Source organism: Lynx rufus, unplaced genomic scaffold (genome assembly GCF_022079265.1).
Source record: "Lynx rufus isolate CCGP_SWC_20201006 ecotype Redwood Valley unplaced genomic scaffold, mLynRuf1.p SCAF_9, whole genome shotgun sequence".
Lineage (NCBI taxonomy): Eukaryota > Metazoa > Chordata > Mammalia > Carnivora > Felidae > Lynx > Lynx rufus.
In genome coordinates, this window is record NW_025814897.1 from 47126884 (window position 1) to 47147095 (window position 20212).

Consider the following 20212-nt stretch of genomic DNA (forward strand, 5'->3'; position numbering starts at 1 on the left):
AGGAACATGTATTGCATAGCTTAGCATTTGCAAGGAAGAGGGAGAAATGCTGAAACACTGGAGTCTTTTTTTTTAATGTTTATTTATTTTGAGAGAGAGAGCGAGCCAGCATGTGCATGCATGAGCGGGGAGGGACAGAAAGAATGGGAGAGAGAGAATCCCAAGCAGGCTTTATGCTATCAGAGCAGAGCCAGAGGCAGGGCTCCGCACCGGGCTCAACCCCACAAACCATGAGATCATGAGCTGACCTGAGATGGAGTCAGATGCTTAACCAGCTGAGCTACCCAGGTGCTCCTGAAACATCCAAGTCTTAACTAAAGGGGAGAAATGCCTGAGCTCCCTTATCTAAGTGTACCGTGTGCCCAATAATTAAGGCTCAGACAGGATTCTCTCTGCTTTCTTGATAGCTTAGCATAAACTTAAATATCCTTCTCTAGCTTCCTAGCCATTGGTCAGCCAACATCAGGGAACAAGTTGAGATCACATTCTCCATCAGTCTTCAGTTTAGTTTATTTGGCTCATAGAAACTACTAAACTCACAAACTATATCAGGGAAATGGAAGATAACAGAGGAGCCTCTTGAGATCATGGTCCTCAAACTCCAGTATGTAGAACAATCAGTGGGATAACTGTTAGTAAAGATTCCTGGGCCCCTCTTCAGAGATTCTGCTTTAATGTAGCAGGAGTAAGGCCCAGGAATGCAAATATCTTCATTGTAACATTCTTATACTCTGGCGGAAGCTCCAGAAAGTTGTTTTCCCAACTCCTGAATCTTCTGGTCTATGTTCCTCAAACGTGGGTATAAGCCCCCTCTAATGTTTATGAGTATGCCAGTGGATTGGTGGAGTCACAAAATCAACATGTTGTATCTTCTTAGAGTGTCAGTTTTATACATAGATTTGAGAGTAGAAGAAAATATTTAAAATGTAACATAGGGGCACCTGGGTGGCTCAGTTGGTTAAACGTCCAACTTCGACTCAGGTCATGATCTCATGGTTAGTGGGTTCAAGCCCTGCATTGGGCTCTGGGCTGACAGCTTGGAGCCTGAAGCCTGCTTCGAGTTCTGTGTCTCCTTCTCTCTCTGCCCTTCTTCTTCTCGTGCTTTGTTGTGCTCTCTCTCTCTCTCTCAAAAATAAATGTTGAAAAAAATTTTAATGTAACATAGATCAGAATACTAAATTCACATGAATTTTTACTTTATTTTAATTTAGCTCTACCCCTGACATGGGGCTTGAACTCATAACCCCACAAGATCAAGAGTCACATGCTCCACCGACCAAGCCAGCCAGGTGCCCCCATATGAATTTTCAGTATAAATCAGAGACTTCAGAGGAATTTCTCAATTGGGTCTATATCCCATATTTCAGAGGTCTACATTTACCTTCCTTTACTGTCATAGAGCAACTCTAATAGAATATCTTAATTAAGATTGTTTATATTATAGCCCCTGAAAAGTGCGGATATAAACAGCTAGTGGTATGGAAAGTGTAAATACAAAGTGCCTCTTCAAAAGATAATGTGAGTGATTGAATAATAATTCTTTAAGCATTCTCTTTTCTTATTTAGAAAAGCATTTCTGTGTTGCAGATGGACTGTCTTGTGTTGAGCCTGAGCCATCTCAGGTGCCAGGTCACAGTTCTAGAGACCATCAGCAAGGTAAGCCCCCTCTTCTCAAGGCCCTAAAAGCAATGACGTCCTCACACTCTGATCCATTTGCCACTGAGATAAGGAAGACAACTGATGATTCCATATCTAAAGTCCTAGACTGGTTTAATCGAAGTTGTCATTCAGAAGACAATAAGTCATCTCTCCAACATCCCCAAGGAATAGAGCCCAAAGAAGAAATAGACTCAGAATCACAGGTTGCTACTACCTTGGTGACAGATGACACCAGTGTAAAAGAAAGTGGTTCAAAGGCTCTATTATCTGCCAAAGTTAAACTGACGCCTATGGAATCTGATTTGACATTCCAGGAAAAGGGAAATATGCTACCTTCTGGAAATTGCCAAAATAATAATGTGAATATCAAACCCAAACCTATTAATTTGTTCCAACAAGGCAAGGAAGGTCTAGGCATATTGCAATCATGTGAAATCTATGACCCAAATCAAAGGAGTAAAACTATGGACTATAGCCAAGGTTCGAAAAACATAGGAGAAGGAAATCGGGTACTTCCCCCAACCAGTAACTATTCCTACAGTGCTGTCACAGGACCTGATGCAGAAGACCAAGTTCCATGCAACATTAAGGCTGTTGGCACCTTAGGTGAAGAAGAGCCTAAGCTTCATGGTTTTGAAAAAAGTAGAGGAAACTCAGAAGTGAATTTTGACTCTTCAACACTTGTCAAAGAACCAAGTTTGAAAGACAACATGAAGACAGAGAAAAAGAGCAAAGAAGAAGATACATACATCCTGAAAGCTTCCTTAGAGCCAGAGTATATTGAGTCACCACATGGGATTGCCAAAGACAAATCTTGGAAGAAGCCTGAAGTCCAATTACAGGATGCTGTTGAGGCTCCCAAGAACCAAGTACAAAGAGAGAAATACAAAAGAGTAAGTGACAGAATATCTTTTTGGGAAGGTGAGAAAGCTGCTGCTAAATTAACTCATAAAGAACCCACATCATCATGCAGTCAAGGGCGACCTTCTGCTAAAGCAAATCAGCCTGTGAAGTCCATGGACAATTTATCTACAGGCCAGTCTGAATATAATCAAGTCATTAGCAAACAAGTGGTCCTAGATGACAATGGCCACATAGCCCATCTCTCCAGCTTTTATTCCTCGAATAAATCTAAAGAGACCAGGCCTCAGAAACCAGGTCCATCCAAAAATTATCCTTCAGTTGACCAATCAGGTGAAATGTCTCCTTTTCAGAATAGGATAAATGAGCCTATAAAAATGTTGCCAGAGGCTGAGAGCTGGCATTATAAAAGGGATCTTACTTTACCATCATGGCAACATCCTTCAAATGTTGCAAATGGAATATATACTCCTTTGGAGAAAGACAGATCCCTAATTGGTGAATCAAATCCCAACTTTAAAGTTATGTCCCTAAAAGAAAGAATGGATGAACCCAATATGGAACAGGTCTATAATCACTCTCAATTTGAGAATTTGAGAAAGTTTTGGGACTTAGGAGCCAATACAAATAGTCAAGACAATGTCGAGAAGAATACTACCATAGTAAGCCAAAAACCTTTGATGCCTTTTAATAGCCAGAAACACAAAGAACTCAGTGACATTAAATCATCAGGAACAAATATCCATGAAAAAGGGACACTTCCAGGTAAAAAAAAATTACCAGCAAGAGAGGAAATTGAGAAATTAAATTCAAAGTGCACACTCCAGGTGTTACCAGACGAAACCACATTTCCATTGAGACCATCCAGAAAGTCTGCTCATCAGTTGCCAGGAAATGAGTCATCAAAGGAAAATGCGAAAAAGAATACGGAATGGTTTGTTACACCAGTGTTCGAGGAAGAAAAGGATTACTCAGACCAAGAGATACAAGAATCAATAGTAAAAACAAGTGTTTTGTCTAAAGACTACAAAGACACTTTTAATGACAACTTACAGAAGTTACTTTCAGAAGCTTCATCACCAGCCATGCAAACTTCTGTTGGAAAAGTTCATGAAAAACAAGTGCCTGAACGAGAGATTTCTGGAAATAAAACATGGCCTCATGACACAGATTTTGCTGATACTGAGGGAGAAGACAGAGGACATGAGGAGATCATTAATGAGCATGTAGACAAAACAGTAGCTCCTCCAAAGGTCAAACCGAACACTTTGACTGCTAGTCTAGACAAACTCCTGAAGGAAGCAACTGGGAATTCACCTTCTCCCTTACCAACCATGTTAGAACCTGTTACCACTAGGATCAACTCTGAGCCTGAAGAGAGTAGAGTTTATGAAAAAGGGATAGAATGGAGTCCCAACATATCAGACTATCAAAAAGAGATAATAGCTCCTTTTCCAAAAGGGGAAGAAACTTTGGGAAATGCAGCTCTCCTTCAGAAAGTTGAAAGTGGTGAGTGCCAGCTAAACACGGAGGATTTGTGTCAGATGGCTGCAGAAAGTTCTCACTCATTGGGTCGACCTTCTCATCTATACAGAAAGGATTCTTTTGGGGATGTGGCCAACTCTCCCCAAAAGATGCCTTATTCCAGGGATGCTCATCTCGCTCCCCAGGATAAGGCATTACCTTCACAAAGGGAAATTTCAGAGACTGTGGAAAAAGTCATTCTTCCACCTAACCCTGCCTTGAAGTATGTAAATACTACATTACAAAAGCTACTTAGAGAAGCTTGGTTGAGCTATCCAGTTGGGAGGGGAGTAGTGCCTGGAGAAGTAAAAGCAGAATTTCCTGAAGGAGTTGAGGCAGCAGGTAGCCCCCAGAATTCTACACCATGGGCTATAATGGACATTTTAATTCCAGACAGAAAGGATTTTTATCCCTTCACCGTAGTTCCTGATAAAACTCATAAAATTGGATCTTACTTAGCTGCCCGAGTATCTCCATCAGAACAAACCCTTTGTTCATCTGATTGCACTGTTACTCAGTATGGCAAAAAGTTATCCCAGGAAGTGGCAGAAATTGTGAAGGAAACAGTTATTCAACCTAAATCAGAGTTCCTAGAATTCAGTGCTGGCTTAGAAAAACTACTGAAGGAAGCAGTTGAAAGCCCCTCCTCAAAAAATGAAAGTGATACAGGGACTCTTTCTCCATCAAAGCTAACAGGTAGTACTGAGGTGCCCAGGCAAGCTGCTTCTGAATTCCATCCTGAGGAAATCAAAGAAACGGTAAAAAAGTCTGAGGCGCCATCAATAACTGAGAGTGCTTTTGATATGGGTTTTGAGAAACTTTTTAGAGAAGCATCGGAAACTCCTTCTTACCTGCTCCAGTTGTCAGTGAAGGAAGAAACTCCCGAGAAGGAGTGTCCACAGTCAGAGCAGGACAGTTTCTTGAAGACAGTGCCCCATTTTTACTGGACAGCCTCAGAGGCCTCTGAAAGGAAGCTTAAGAATAATGTTCTCAAATCTCAAGTCAACCAGTGTGATGAAGTGTTGGGCGGACACCAAGCTATGACTGATTTATCAGTAGATCTTTGTGGTCCTGACAGTGGGGTTGAGATCTTTGGAACCCCACAGCTCTTTGCAGAACATAAAATAGGGGTCACTGAAACTATAATAGCCCCAGAGGACAGGGACAGTGAAAGTCAGGTTGCAGGGGTTCAAGAAGGGACTTCTCAGGAACCTGGCTTTGAAAAGGCTCCTAAAGCAATGAGTGTGTCCACAAATAGGCAACCCATTTCTCTCCTGACAGACAAAGCAAACCCTACAAAAACAAGTAAAGTTGAATTGATTCTGGCATCACCATGTAAGAGAGAAGAGAAAAAGGAAGAGAAAGAAGGTTTCTCTGACTCTGATTTTTCAGATGGAAACATTGGTTCCAATGCAGAAAGCTGGAGAAATACCTCTAGTGAGCATTCTGATTTTTTTAACCTGTTGGTTAATGAATTGATTTGTGGAATGCTGATGTAAAAGATGATACAGTTTTTACAATTGAGATTAATTTGACATTCCAAGTGGTGCTAAATTCTTCATATCACTTTAGCTCTACCTAGCCTTTCTTAATGAAAAGCTACATTTCCTTTTATATTCTTCTTTTTTTTTCAAGTTTATTTATTTATTTTGAGAAGGGGGGTGCAAAGAGAGAGAGAAGGAGAGGGAGAGAATCCCAAGCTGGCTCAGCATTGTCAGTGCAGAGCCCAGTGCAGGGCTCGAACTCACAAATCATGAGATCATGACCTGAGCCAAAGTTAGATGCTTAACCAACTGAGCCACCCAGCCTCCTTTTTATTCTTTAATCAAATCAGTTACATAGAGACAGTTTTACCCACAGGCAGTGTTTCAGAATCTGACTTTATTCTCATTAATCACAATAGAATTTTTAGGTTTTAAAAGTATTTTTTAAAGAACTTTTTGGGTTTAGAAAGTACTTCTAAAACATCCTACCTAGTTTTCCTCCTGGACATAATTAGAATTTCATTCTTTTTTAAAATTTTTTTTTTTTTTTTTCAACATTTATTTATTTTTGGGACAGAGAGAGACAGAGCATGAACGGGGGAGGGGCAGAGAGAGAGGGAGACACAGAATCGGAAACAGGCTCCAGGCTCCGAGCCATCAGCCCGGAGCCTGACGCGGGGCTCGAACTCACGGACCGCGAGATCGTGACCTGGCTGAAGTCGGACGCTTAACCGACTGCGCCACCCAGGCGCCCCTAGAATTTCATTCTTAATGGGCAATCCACACAGAAGTCTCTAGTAAGATTTGTGGCAAGACAGTGCCACAAATGGACAGACATTTCCCTTTTAGGATGAATATTTTACCACAGTAGGGGCTAAATACCAGGAACAAAGTGCAAGGTTGGAACTTTCTTTCCATCAGATACATAGTACTGTGGTGTTTTGTTGCCACTCTTTTCCTCTTGTGTTCAGTTATCTGCAGAATCTTTCCCCTCTCTAGAGTATGACTTTGGTCAGATGAATTCACCTGATTCCACCTGAAGGCATTGCCTGGCCTGCTGCATTTCTTTGACTCCAACTTTGGCCAAATGGATGAAGATCTTAATTGATTACCACATTCATCTGAGCGGACTTGGGGGTAGTGGTTTCAGCCAGGCTGTAAGACACGGGGCTTGTCTCTGTTTGCTATTGTGATCAACATGGGCATTTTAGAAGAGAAACCCAGAGACAAATAGGAATGAGAAGTTACCCAATTATAGTGATTAAATGATAAAGGATGCTCTTTGGGAGGGACATTTTAACCAAAGTTGCACAACAGCTAGTGTCAGTCACCCTCCTAGTAGTTTTAAAAATTTGTCATTTTTGAGTCCCCTCAGCATCGATGAGAATGAGTAAGTCTTACTGGGTGGATGACTTGTGAGGTTTGGTTTCCTTTGCAAGTAACTGTAGTCTTCTCTTCTTGAAAACTGACCAAAGTATCCCCTTTAATCCTAATTAATCAACTTGGAGCCCCTTTAACAAAGGTTGTTGGTAAGCAAAGGAAAGTGATATACCAGTCTCTGAAACCAGACATTTGCAAGAGTATAAGTCAGTATGTTAAACATGCTGAAGTAGACTTTTACTAAAGTACCCCATTAGAGACGAGGGTGAAGTGACCCTAAGAGGGTAAATTTGTACTTACTTTGGAGACTATTGCCTAATGTATATAGCTTTGTTTATAGTATATCAGGATAACCAATTAGACAGTAAAAAGCCTATCTAAAAATGAAATAATATTAAATAACCACCCAGAGCTTAGAGAAGATATTTAAAATTCATAAGCCAATAAGAGGTATAAATTAGTACAGTTGTAATTTTATATCCCCTAACCTAAATTTTTATTTGAAAACAAACAGATGGGGGTAGGGTGGGAGAGGGAGGAACCTGGCTACAGTAGCACCACAATTTGGTTGAGCAACTTAACATGTTTGACATGTGGCTGAGCTCTTAACCAATACTTCAGTATGCTCCTTACCAAAAAAAAAAAAAAAAAAAGTTTCCATGATTAAATACATTTGGAAATGCTGGGAAATTATGCACATTATTAGCATATTAAAGTCTATAAGAAGATCTGTAGTAAGAAACCTTTAAATCTGAACACAAAGCATCTCATATCTAATTCATCTTAGAGTCCATTTGCTCTAGAATGCCTGTTAACACTGGGGAGAACTGGGATGCGTTTCAGGAAAGTACTGTGTGGAGAAGTGCTTCCCAAATTCATTGGCCCATTAATGAAATCATGCAGTGATTTAGCAAACATTTTTTGTTTTTAAGTAGGCTCTACATCCAACATGGGAATTGAACTCACGACCCTGATATCAAGAGTCACATGCTCTCCAACTGAGCCAGCCAGGCGTGCCTGGCAAACATTTTTGAAGTGCTTATTGTCAGCCACTGTTCTAGGCACTAAGAATACAACAGTGATAAATGACAATATTCAGACCAGGGCTAATCCATGATGGAGTTTTCACTGTCAAAATGAAAAAGTTAAGAGCCATCTAGAGATATTTTTTTTATAACATTAGATGTATTTAATTTAAAGGACTATTCTTATTTTGAGATTATGCCCTTTTTCTTTTTTTCTTTTGGTCCTAACATGCCTTTTTAAAAAATGAATACAGGTATTAGTACATGATACAGCCACCTCCCCTCCTCCCCCCCGACTTTAAATTGACTTAATTACATAAAAAGTTGACTATTTCATGTCATTTCCCAACATTTTGTTGGAAACTTTACTACCTCATGAAACCCAAAAAGCCTACATTCTTCATCTGGGGAATTCGCCCATCTGTGTACCTGATTATACACAGATGTTAAACATCTGAATCCTGCCTTCTATGGTTTTCAGCTAATTGTTTTAATGCTCCTAAAACCACTTTGTGGTTGTCTTCAAAAGCTGGAAGTGAAGTGGAAAGATTCAAAGTCTGGCACAGAACAAATCATGTGCCTAAAATAGAGGTGTAGACGACTAAGAGATCACTCTTCTATTTATGTGGTAATCTTGTTTCTTTATGATTTATGCTTGCAAATATTTCTTGACCAGGGAAATGGTTTTTAAAGGACATACCAAGAGAGTAGAGAAATTTTTCTTTTCTTTTTTCTTTTTTTTTTTTTTGAGAAGTGCTTCATAGAGTAAATACAAGTATAGAGGCTTATAACATAATGCCTGCTTTCAACCTATGATATCAATTTCCACTGGTTTTTAAGAGTTTGGGTGTTTTTTGTATTGTGCAGTGTTCATCGATTTTGTCTTGTAACAGGTTCAGAAGAAGAACCCAGTCCTGTCTTGAAAACTTTGGAAAAGAGTGCTACTAGGAAAATGCCTTCCAAAAGTCTAGAAGACATTTCATCAGATTCACCAAGTGAGAAAATTTGCCCCACTGTTCATGCCCCAGTCTGAGCTTAAAAATGCTTATGTGCTCTTCTGTGGCCTCACCGCATGCTTGTTGTGCACTGAAGCCCCTAAAGGGGGTGTTAACAGATGAGAATAACCTTTCCAAAGTGAGCAGAGTGGCTGGAACTTTTAAAATAGCGCATGAGGTTTGGTTACTAGACACTAGGTTTCCTTGAATTGAAGAATCCAAGTTTGAGTGTTTATTCAAGTACAGTGAGTTTTAAAAGATTGGGGTAGCTAGTGGTTCTAATAGTAATAGCAAAGATTTACTAAGCACTGTGTACCAAGACTTGGCTAAGCATTTCACATGCATTATCTCATTTAACTGGCATAAGCAACCCTATGAGGATGAATTGTTATTCCCATTTTAGAGATGAGGAAAATGAAGCTCAGAGAGGTAAAGTAAATTGCTTAGTGTCCTGCAGCAGAACTGTGATTCAGAATTAACAGACTAATACCAAGAGTAGTTATGAAGTGACCATGTTATATGTGACAGTGATGGATGTCTGATGAATTTTACATGGTATAGAGATGAATGAGTCCCTAGCTTCAGGGACTGTCCTCTTTTATTCCTTCTTTTCACATATTTCTTTTGGATACTGGAACTATAAGCCCAAAGACTATCTGGCCTGCAATACTTTAGGCACACTGTTCCCGCCCCCCCCCCCCCAACTGCTCCTTTAATTGGTGAAGGACTTCTTGAGTACTAACATAAAGGATAATATCTATAGGGACTTGTGAGCCACACAAGCAAATTTAGAAATCATGACTTCTAGGGGGTTTGTTCTTAATTGTTTTTAAACTAAGATGCACCCCTGGGAGTGCAGAGGGTCATGAGAAAATTTATTGAATGAAAGTTAACCACTGCCAAACTCATATGATTGAAAGTTGACCATTCTCATGTTTAGAATATGCTTTAGGCACCTGCAATTGAAACTAAAAAGTCTGAATTTAAAAAGGAAAAGGAAAAATCCATTAAATAATTCCTGAAAATCAGAGATTCTCAGGACTCTGAAGACAGTATTCCCAATTTAGGCAGTTCTATCCCCACTGGAGATCTTAGAATCTCGGGGTTAGAAGTGACCTTGAAGGTCACCCATTTTACACTCCTCCCCACCATGCAGGAATTTTCTATAAAGCCTCCTCAACAGGTGGCCAACCCCCTACATCCGCCTGAATGCTCCCACAGAAAGGGAGTCCAGTCCTTTGTTGGACCGCCCTAATTGTTCTTCCTGATGTTGGCGATGGGTCCTGAAAACAAAAACAAAAACAAAAAACTCAGCAACAATTGTCCAGTCTGACAAACCTCTTGCCTGTGAAGCATGGGGATATTTCCATGGTGCAGTTTTAAAGTACTTAGGAATGTGTAGGGTTAAAAAAAAAATCACCATCAGCTGACGGGTATTCCTGCACGCTCCCTTCCAAATACCGATACCCACTCTCACACTAGCCTGCCAAGATTCCACTTAGCAGCTGGTCCCCAGTTACATCTCTTCAGTTGACTTCCCAAGCAAGGCTCCCAGAGGCTTACACAAATGATGATGCATGCACAGAAATATTTGTTAATGACCATGGGTTTGAGAAGGTGTTAGTCATGGCTAGCATCTTACCCTTTCCAGAAGAATAGAGAGGCTGTTGCAGCCCTGTGTTTTCTTCTGCCTCTGGCCGATTGCTTGCTCTTAGCTAACCCACTAACCCTTGGGAGTCCGTGTGCAGCAGTGTGCTGATGTAAGCTGCATCGGGGCTGAAATGGGAGCTCCCGCTATGGCACTGGTTCAAGTAGCTAATCTAAAGAGAAAGTATTTTGGGGAAGACATCTTGGTTGCACCCCTCACTGCATCTTGACTAATTGCTTCCAACTCCGGGGGCTTCCAGGGACAGTCTCATTGTTCTCTCTCGCCAAGGGTCAGCCGTGTTAACCATTTGTTAATTTCTCCTGAACAGATCAAGCAAAAGTAGATAATCTGCCAGAAGAATTAGTACGTAGTGCTGAAGATGGTAAATATCTTTACGTATTTGCATGTCTGTCTGGGGTGGTTTGGGCAGTCACCGGGACGCAGCTGTTGGATAAATAGAAGAACGTCATTTGCCACTATGTGATGAATGGTGCCTAAGTTATTATAAAATGGTTCTGACTCGGTGCATTTAATACTAACTATTTGTATTCTCAAGGCTTCTGCTGGTGATACCTTTGTGAGGATCTCATCAGAGACCCTTGGCAAGCGAGGGTTTCTATAAATAGGAAATTGTATTTCTATTGGTATGAGCTGATTTTTGCTACTCTGACTTGCAAAACTCCTTGCGAGGGCAGGAAGCATCGGGTGGGCTCCTGGGTTAAGTTATTCCTGTATTGGATTCGCACATCTCAGCATTTGGATCTCTCTGGCATAGCTGGTAAAGCTTTAACTTCAAAGGAAGGAGTCCCAGAACCAGAGTCAGGATCCTCCTTGGGTAATTTAAATAGCTAAATATAGACTGAGGTAAAATTTAACTGGTTCTGAATATTCAGGAGCCAGAAGATTTTGAACTTTGTCAATGGATTATTACTGGGTTCAGTTATAAAATCATAGGGTAATAGTGCCTTTGGGGGGAAGGGATGGAAATGAGTCTGATCTTTATATTTTATAGCTCAGCATTTATGCAAATGTATAGTTTACATTTGTATACTGGAATTGTGTTTTCTAAATTGCCTTTACTATAATAAAAAAAAATGTGTATTAACTGAGTTTTCCATATAAAATGCAGCATCAGAGCTCCTCAAAGGTCATTCCTTACTTTTATGTCATAGTTTTGTCTTTTTCATTTTATGTTTACAACAACTTCATGGAAGTAGGCGGGGCGGGGATTTTCATGGTCCTTTACTGATAAGAAAAGCTCAGAGAAATTAGGTGCCTTTCTAAGATCCTATAGCTGGTTGGTCAGTGGAGGGAGGTGGCAGCTAGAATCTCGGCTTCATTGCTCCTAGTGCAGTGCTCTTTGCATTTCCCAAGCTATGTGTGGCTCAGTGAATTAGAGGAAAGATGCCAAGCATCTCCTGTGCTGGATGTTGGATTTTTAGTTGAACAGGAGACCCTAAAGCGGCTAATGAAGAGTTACTCTGGGGATCAGATGAAAGCAAGCTAAAAACCCATCAGATGTATTTTTCAGTCTCTGTTGTGAAACTGACATTTGAGCTTTACTTTCTTGTCTCTTTAATCCTTCTGTTAAAATGGTATTTATTCTCAATGTTGCTCTTCTGAGTAGATCAAAAAGCAGATCAGGAACCAGATACAAATGAATGCATACAAGGAAGTGAGTAGCAGGATCTTTCTCACAAATGACTAAATGTTGCCACTTTACATGGTGTTAAATATACTGAAATAACTAACACTATTAATAACACAGTATTTATTATTGGTACTAAACTCTTGCAGCTTATAAAACTATTTCATTCTGGCAAGCGTTTTATTAAAAACATTTTACTGCTGTCAGTGTTGAAAGATTAATTCATGGTTCCACTGAGGAAGAGTTATGTACTTAAACAATTTTTATGTAGACACACACACACACACACACACACACACACACACACGTGTGTGTGTGTGTGTGTGTATTTTATATATAAATATATACATGTATGTTATTGCTGAGTATTGTTATACTTTTGTACATCTCTCTGCTCTTTGAGTCTTGGCTTAAAATGAAGTTGGCACCTTGTCTTATCACTTGACTTTTATGTTGCAGTATATGGTCTTGAGTATTGGATCTCTTGTGGCCTTTACACAAGACTGTAGACATGACACAATTTATGAGTTATTTAGACATAAGAAAGAATTGTACTTTTACAAGTATGTGGTATGGTTGTATATGCCTCTCTCCATATCTATGGAAGCAAATTTTATTATGTCCAGGGTTTAAGCTCTGGGGTTCAAAACTGGACTCAGTATATATTCAATATATAAAGCAAGTGAACATCTGAGTTTTAAGAAGTAAGTGTATACTTGTGGTGGCTAATGTCCATCAGCTAATTAATATCCACCACGAATCAAAAGTAATGATTATTTACTCTTTTCTGTTCAATCTTAAGATTGATGTACTTAACTCTAGCACATTCAAAGGGAGTTTGTGGGGCCTTGCAAAGGATGCAGATAATGCGTGTGTGTCTTCTAAGCTTCTCGCTTTCAGTCAGTTTCATAATGCTAGGTGCTGGAGGTATGAAGACAATGATACACATGTCTGCCCTCAGGAGTCTACAAGATTTTTATTGACAGTTTGCCAACAGTCTGGATGTGCTAATAAGTCTTAATGAGAACAGCAGCTAACTGAAGGAGCCATTCGATAGAGAAACAAAGTGCTGATGCTAGAAGGCAGTGACATCTAGTCTGAAATCTGAAACTTTGCTCATAAGGTCATGCCAGAGAGGAAGGTGTTGAGCTCTGGCACATGACCTGGCAAAAGGACACTCCAGGCTTCAGATCTTAGTGCGTGTTCTCTGTCCAGCTGCTGCCGAGGAAACAAAACTCCTGCCCCTTGGGGGTGTTGGGTAAAGAGATTTCTCCAGTTGCTTTTGAACTGGCAGATACTTAGGTATGGTCATCTTGTTTTATCTTGTTACATTTTGTTCAACAGTTAGCAGAGGAGTGAAAACAGTAACATGGACATATATGCCAATGTACCTGTGTCTTCATTGATGACCCAGCTTAGTTAGGTCAAGCCACGAAGGCTAGTCATGTGCTGAATTCTGGACGTATTGATTTCTCTCTTATTTTATATTATCCAAGATGACTTTAATGTCTGGGCTGAGACTATTGCTTTTCTCCAGTGAAGACTGTATTCTTACCAAAAAACAAAATGAAATACATGATCAAAACATAAATAACTGAAGCCTAATAAATGTAAAACTGACTACATTCGAGGAGCAGATGTAGATTTTGCAAATAATGGGAAGCAATATTACATAAGTTTTGTGTACTCATTGGGCTGTACTGTGCCCTCACGGGACCTAGTCTTACACCACTTCAGTGTAAGTCACCTGAATATGCACACATACATATTATTGTTTAATGGGAAGCAATTAAAGAAGGTATCATTTTGGGGCGCCTGGGTGGCGCAGTCGGTTAAGCGTCCGACTTCAGCCAGGTCACGATCTCGCGGTCCGTGAGTTCGAGCCCCGCGTCAGGCTCTGGGCTGATGGCTCAGAGCCTGGAGCCTGTTTCCGATTCTGTGTCTCCCTCTCTCTCTGCCCCTCCCTCGTTCATGCTCTGTCTCTCTCTGTCCCAAAAATAAATAAACGTTGAAAAAAAAAAAAAAAAGAAGGTATCATTTCATGAGTCACCGTAAAATATGTTTTGATACATTTGTGAGCCAAAGGCTAGATGAGAACTATGTGAATAAGAAAATATTTAATATATATAGTTCAGTTTTCAGTTTTCCTTCATTAGATTTCTTTTAACCAAACATGAATTTAGCTAATGCTTAGGGCTGAATTTGAGCCTTTTGAGTTATATATAGAAATATAATTTGATTTTTATCTATTTTCCTGGTATCTCTTTCACTGCTAAAACCAAGTCAGTATATTTGTAGCACATCGAATAGGTAATTTAAGGATTATCAGACAATATTTACTTTTTTAGCAAATAATTATATATAGAGTATACTATGTGCCAGGCACTATTCTAAGGGCCTTGAAACATGTTAACTCATATAATATGCAAACTCTGATTCACTGTAAGAAAAGCTTAGACACTAATTCTTTTTTTTTTTTTTTTAGTTTATTTTTTGAGAGAGCACGCATGAGAGAGAAGGGGCCAGGGAGGAGAGAGGGAGAGAGAGAGAGATGGAAAGAGAGAGAGGGAGAGACAGGTAGAATCCCAAGCAGACTCTTCACTGTCAGAATGGAGTCCAATGTGGGGGCTTGAACTCACAAACTTAACCACCTGAGCCACCCAGGTGCCCCAGACACTAATTCTTAAAGAAGGAAATAGGTTTCTAACTAGAATTACACAAATGAGGAATAAAATTCATCATCTCATTGTGACTTCCACGTATATACTTACTGTATCAAAGGGTATCTAAATTAAGGTGTCTAAATAGTAAGTCTAAACAATTTGTTTAAAAAAATAGTTTGGAATCATAGTCTTTCATAATTCTGAGTGAGAAACACTATCAGAGAAGTGATCCTCATAATCACTCAACAAACAAGCCTTCTCTTAGACGCTCAGTAGCCAGGACACTTTTATGATTGAGTTGTGTACGGAGATCCTTGCTGTCCAATGAAATAGTTTTTCAGCCTGCAGCATGTTTTAAAAATACATCTCAAGGAGTTGAACCAATAAATCACACATCGTGTGGTTCAAATCTCTGATGTGAAAAATAAGTTAAAACTGATTCACAATGTCTCTATGTTTTAATAAATATAATTCAACTCCAGCTCCAGATTAATAAAAATGAACAGTTTTTAAATTCTTATTTTCAATTGGTTCATCTCCTTACTAGTTCTCTCTATATAATTTATGAAAACTGCATGTTGCTTATCTTAGGATCTTGTGCATGTGAACTACTATGCCTTTAACCTTTTTATAAAAATATCTCATTCATAGATGAAAGAAAAGTGTGTTTTCAACTTATGCTTTATGTTTGTCCAAAATTGTAAGGATAATTTTGAATGGAAATGCTGCTGTTTAGTTTCCACAGTGCCTTCACAACCTGATAATCAGTTTTCCCACCCTGACAAACTCAAAAGGATGAGCAAGTCCGTTCCAGCATTTCTCCAAGATGAGGCAAGTTTGTCTTTTGTAATTTCAGAAAAATGGAACCAAATCGGTGAATTTGTTCTGCCAAGGTTGGTGTGTTTTTATTCAGCTGTGGCAGAGACCAAAGAGGTCAGCAGGACTGACCCATGAACTTTCCTGTCAATAAAGGTAGTGTTGTTGATCCTGGAACGAGGCATGGCATGTCTCATTTGACTCAAACGGCAACTCATTTTGGTGGTGAAGTCAAATTGCGTTGATTTTGGAATATGACTTTTGTTTCAAAGTGGGTACAAAATAAGAAACCCCTACAGAAATATGTTGGTGTGAAATAACCACTCTTTAGTTTACAGTAGAGTTGATTTGTGAAAGCTTAGTCTGGGTAGCATGACTAGCTTGAAAGCATTTGGTAAAGTAATAGAGTGACAATTATACAGCAGACTTTAAGGATATCTCCTGGGCATAGACAATTTGTGTACATTATCTCATTTATTCCTCCAACAAGCCTAGAAGGCGGGCACCATCATTATCCCCAGACTTTACAGGTCAGGAAACACCATGAGAGGTAAATAACATCACTCATCTAGAAAAGGGTTGAACCAGGACTGGAGCCCAGATCCGATTATCATGGTTAGCCATTATGCCTAGTGCCTCAGGTCAGAACAGGACTATTATCTGCTATTCCCTGAATACTTTGTAAATACCAGGCACTTAATATTCATTCTGATATCTAACTGTCACTAACTAAATGTGGTAGGTACATAAAACAGGAAAGTGCCTGAGATGTTAAATAACTTTCCCCAAATCCAACAGCTGCTAAAAAGTAGACCTAGGACTTTAACTTAGGTCCTTTGACTTAATTAAGATTCCATGTTCTGGGTTGGGGGATGGGTTAAAGAGGTGATAGGGATTAAGGAGTGCACATGTCACGATGAGCATTGGGTGTTGTATGGAATTATTGAATCACTATATTGTACACCTGAAACTAATATAACACTGTAAGTTAACTAGAATTAAAATAAAAACTTAAAAATTCCCCCCCTCCAAAAAAAATAAAAGATTCTATGTTCTTGCAGCCAGGTAGTTAGGAGCTTGGGGTCAGACACTCCTACTTCTGGCTGTGCTACAAATTGGCTGTGTGACTATGGGCAAGTTTCTTACTTTCCCTGTGTCTGGTTTCCTAGTACCTACCTGATTAGGTTGTGAGGAGTCAGTGAGATAATGGAGCAAAAACACAGGGCATCGTGCCTGACACATAGTGAATACCCAGTAAACATTAACTGTTACTATTTGCAGTTCGGGTCTGATTTTTGATGGTAAAATTAAAAGCTTTATCCTCAAGCATTCTCTTAGTAGATGAAATATGAGGAAAGTTCTAGACAGCATATAAATTACATATCTCTTGCCTGACCTCCTGGCCTTCCCTTTGTCTATTCTTGGGCCTTAGATGAACTGTATCTGCAAATATTCACCCCTGCATATGCATAACAGCCCACATTATAGTTCCTTTGAAAAGAATCACTCATTCTTTGAAACTAAATCATTAGTTGGAAGCCACTGATAGGCACCTCATGGAGCTCCTGTGGTTTTATACCTTTGTAAACAGGCTTTGGTCTTGGTTGGTCATATGAATAAGCTATATAATAACTGAAGAGGCAAGTGATACCAGTTCTGGTTTTTCATGCTCCTCCTTCACTTTTAATGTGCTGCCTCATAGCTCCACACAAAGTAGAGTCCAAGTCATTTGAGTTTGTGCATCAGAGATGCCAAATTAAGCTGTATAATTTTGTCTTTCAAAGCACATGGGTCAGACTAAATGTTAAAGGAAGTGGACATGAAACCAGGCCTTGTGCCTTTGTCCATTATCCCTTTGAGGCTTAGTTTAACATCAGTCACATTTGTTGAGTACATGCTGTGTGAAAATTGGTGTTCCAGGTCAATAAGACAGGATCCCATCCTTCATGAATTCACTAGTGACCTGATATACTAGGTAGATCATAGTGCATGCTATAATAGAGGGAAATGGACTGTAAGCATGTGGGGAGAGGGTGTGACAACAGAGACATTTAAAAGGTATGGTGTTTTGTTGTTGTTTTTAAATCCTTGAGGGAGGATTTTTTTCTTACCCATATAAGTCATAAATTTTGTTTTTCTTTAACTCCTTAACTCTGCATTTGAATTGGCATCTGTTATATTGATACATAATTGCATGGCCCCAGAATATGTTGGCATGAACTAACTACTCCATACAGATGTTTCCCTAACTCCACTGAACTGCTCCATAAACTTCCTAACCCCAAAAGGAACACATTCTGAATCATGAATTTTTAAAGGTACTGTCTGATAAACTTTAGCTCTGAATATAATAAAATTTATTATTGCCACTTTTTTTTTTCTTGACCCAGGTAAATACTTCCTGGGACATATTTAAAATAATACTTTAAAAAAATTGTTAAAATCTGATGTGGGTAGAATTTAATACATGTTAATAAATGTAATTTAATATATACTTCCCTATAGCAATAAAAAGATAAGCACAATAGCACTATGAAAATACATAAGAGGTGGTTTAGAATTCTTAAATATGTATATATATAAGTTCTAGTTGAAACAGATCAAACTAGCATTTATTTTTCTAGTTTAATAGTGTCTCAAGTAAAAGATTTGAATTTTAGGGAAGACAGGCTATGTTAATAATGAGGAATTACACACGACATTTTATGTTTTGATAGTAAGTCTTAGACCTTTTATTGTGTGGGTAAAGTTAACTTCTCATATCTATCAATAAAGTTCCCCAAGTAACCTAAATACATATATTAAGACAGTAACAAGAAATGCTGCCTTCTGTAGCACTGTGGGCCCACCTTGTAGGTGAAAAAAAAAAAAAATCACTTTGTTTTGGTAGCAAAGCACTGCTCTCCTCCTTAGGTGAGGTCCAAGATAGACCACCCCTTTCATCCTGAATCCCATTCCCTGGTGATTAGCACGAGTGTCTTTTGACCTTCAGAAATGTTGACAGATCCCTGGGATACCGAGATATCATATTTTTCTAAATTGAGATTCTGATCTTCACTCATCCTGAATTTAAATTTTGTGTATATTATATGATGTTTTGTAGAGTGATGACAGAGAAACAGATACAGCATCAGAAAGCAGTTACCAGCTCAGCAGACACAAGAAGAGCCCAAGCTCTTTAACCAATCTTAGCAGCTCCTCTGGCATGACGTCCCTGTCTTCTGTATGTAAACAAAGGCTCCGTGTTAATATCTCTCTGCTTCTGTGAACCTTGCTCTGCCGTGCTCCTTCTTACTATAAAATGGCTCCCATTGTATTCCCAGATTCCAAGGGCACTAGCTTTTTCTCTAACCCACAATTAGCTTCTGGCTAGCTAAATCTCTGTTTTTCTTTTTTTGAGCATAAAAAGAGTTCACATCCATTATAAATGAATATGTTTTTTGGGATGTAAGTACTTTAGAAATAAGCCTAAATTACCAACAAGATGAACCGCTGCATTTTTCTCTGCAACAAATGGGGTAACTATTGTTAAGTTCTGCTTATATTAGATATGTTTTATATTCTCTTTGCAGGTTTAGAATTGTATCTCTCTTTTAGCAAACCTGATGAATAAAGGTACTGATTCACATAAAAGAATAGGATTTCTTTGCCTTACAGAAGGATTTAGAACAGGGTTTTAAAAGGAAATCTACTTAAGTGTATTCAGGTTGGCTTTAGAAAATTTGACTTTACCTAGAACTTCTTTCATAAAGTGAGATCAGTCATTGTGCATGTAGTATGTGTGTAGAAATATATATATGTAAATATATCCACATACACTTACCAAATAGTTCTCTGATATACATAAACATGCACATATCTCACCAGGTATGCTAATCAAATGATAAAGCTGTACTTAAATTCTTACTAGCCTCCCATTTCTCAAACTTTAAAAAAAAAAATCTGTTTAAATTGAATTTCTACTGATAACAATCAAATGTTTGGCCTTGGGAAGGCTTTCAACTGCCTTCATCAATCATCCATTCTCTACCCTTCCTGACCTCTAAAGGCGTATGGCCCAGTAAGCATTTTCCTAGATTTAGTGGATGAGTAACATAGTAAAATTCCTTTTTAGTGCCTTGGAAATTTGATAGAGCAATGTGTCACTGTGATTTGTGTGCCTGGGGTTTCTCACATCCTCTTTCTTTAATGTCTTAAATACTAAGCATGCCTAAAAATGGAACTTTGAATGCCCCCCACCATAAAAATCCCCCTGCTTTGAAATGAGCCAGTATCTAAATAACTTTGCATTTCACTTTTCATCTGTATCTTTTAGAGGCGTTTTTTTTTACACACTATTTGTGCCATATATTACGTCAGGTTGTCTGTGTTGGCCTGTCTTTATGCCATATTTTATTAATTGCCTTAAGTGCAAACTAGAGAAATAATGGCAAGCAAAGATTATATTCATGATCCTTGTATTGGGTTTGTGAAAGAGATAGAAACAAACACTGTGTGTTTCGGATGCTT

The 20212-nt window shown here is 39.0% G+C and overlaps 1 protein-coding gene across 2 annotated transcripts in view; it reads left to right on the forward strand.

Moving 5' to 3' along the window:
* SYTL2 (synaptotagmin like 2) overlaps nt 1-20212 on the forward strand; it is a 65144-nt gene that overhangs the window by 33250 nt on the left and 11682 nt on the right. Inside the window, exons 7-11 of one of the 2 annotated variants that reach the window (XM_047071302.1) lie at nt 1588-1656; nt 8827-8928; nt 10905-10958; nt 15624-15718; nt 18807-18926. In XM_047071302.1, coding sequence (XP_046927258.1) covers nt 1588-1656; nt 8827-8928; nt 10905-10958; nt 15624-15718; nt 18807-18926 — 440 coding nt within the window. The remainder of the gene's footprint in view (nt 1-1587; nt 1657-8826; nt 8929-10904; nt 10959-15623; nt 15719-18806; nt 18927-20212) is intronic. The other variant, XM_047071303.1, reaches the window with a different exon arrangement.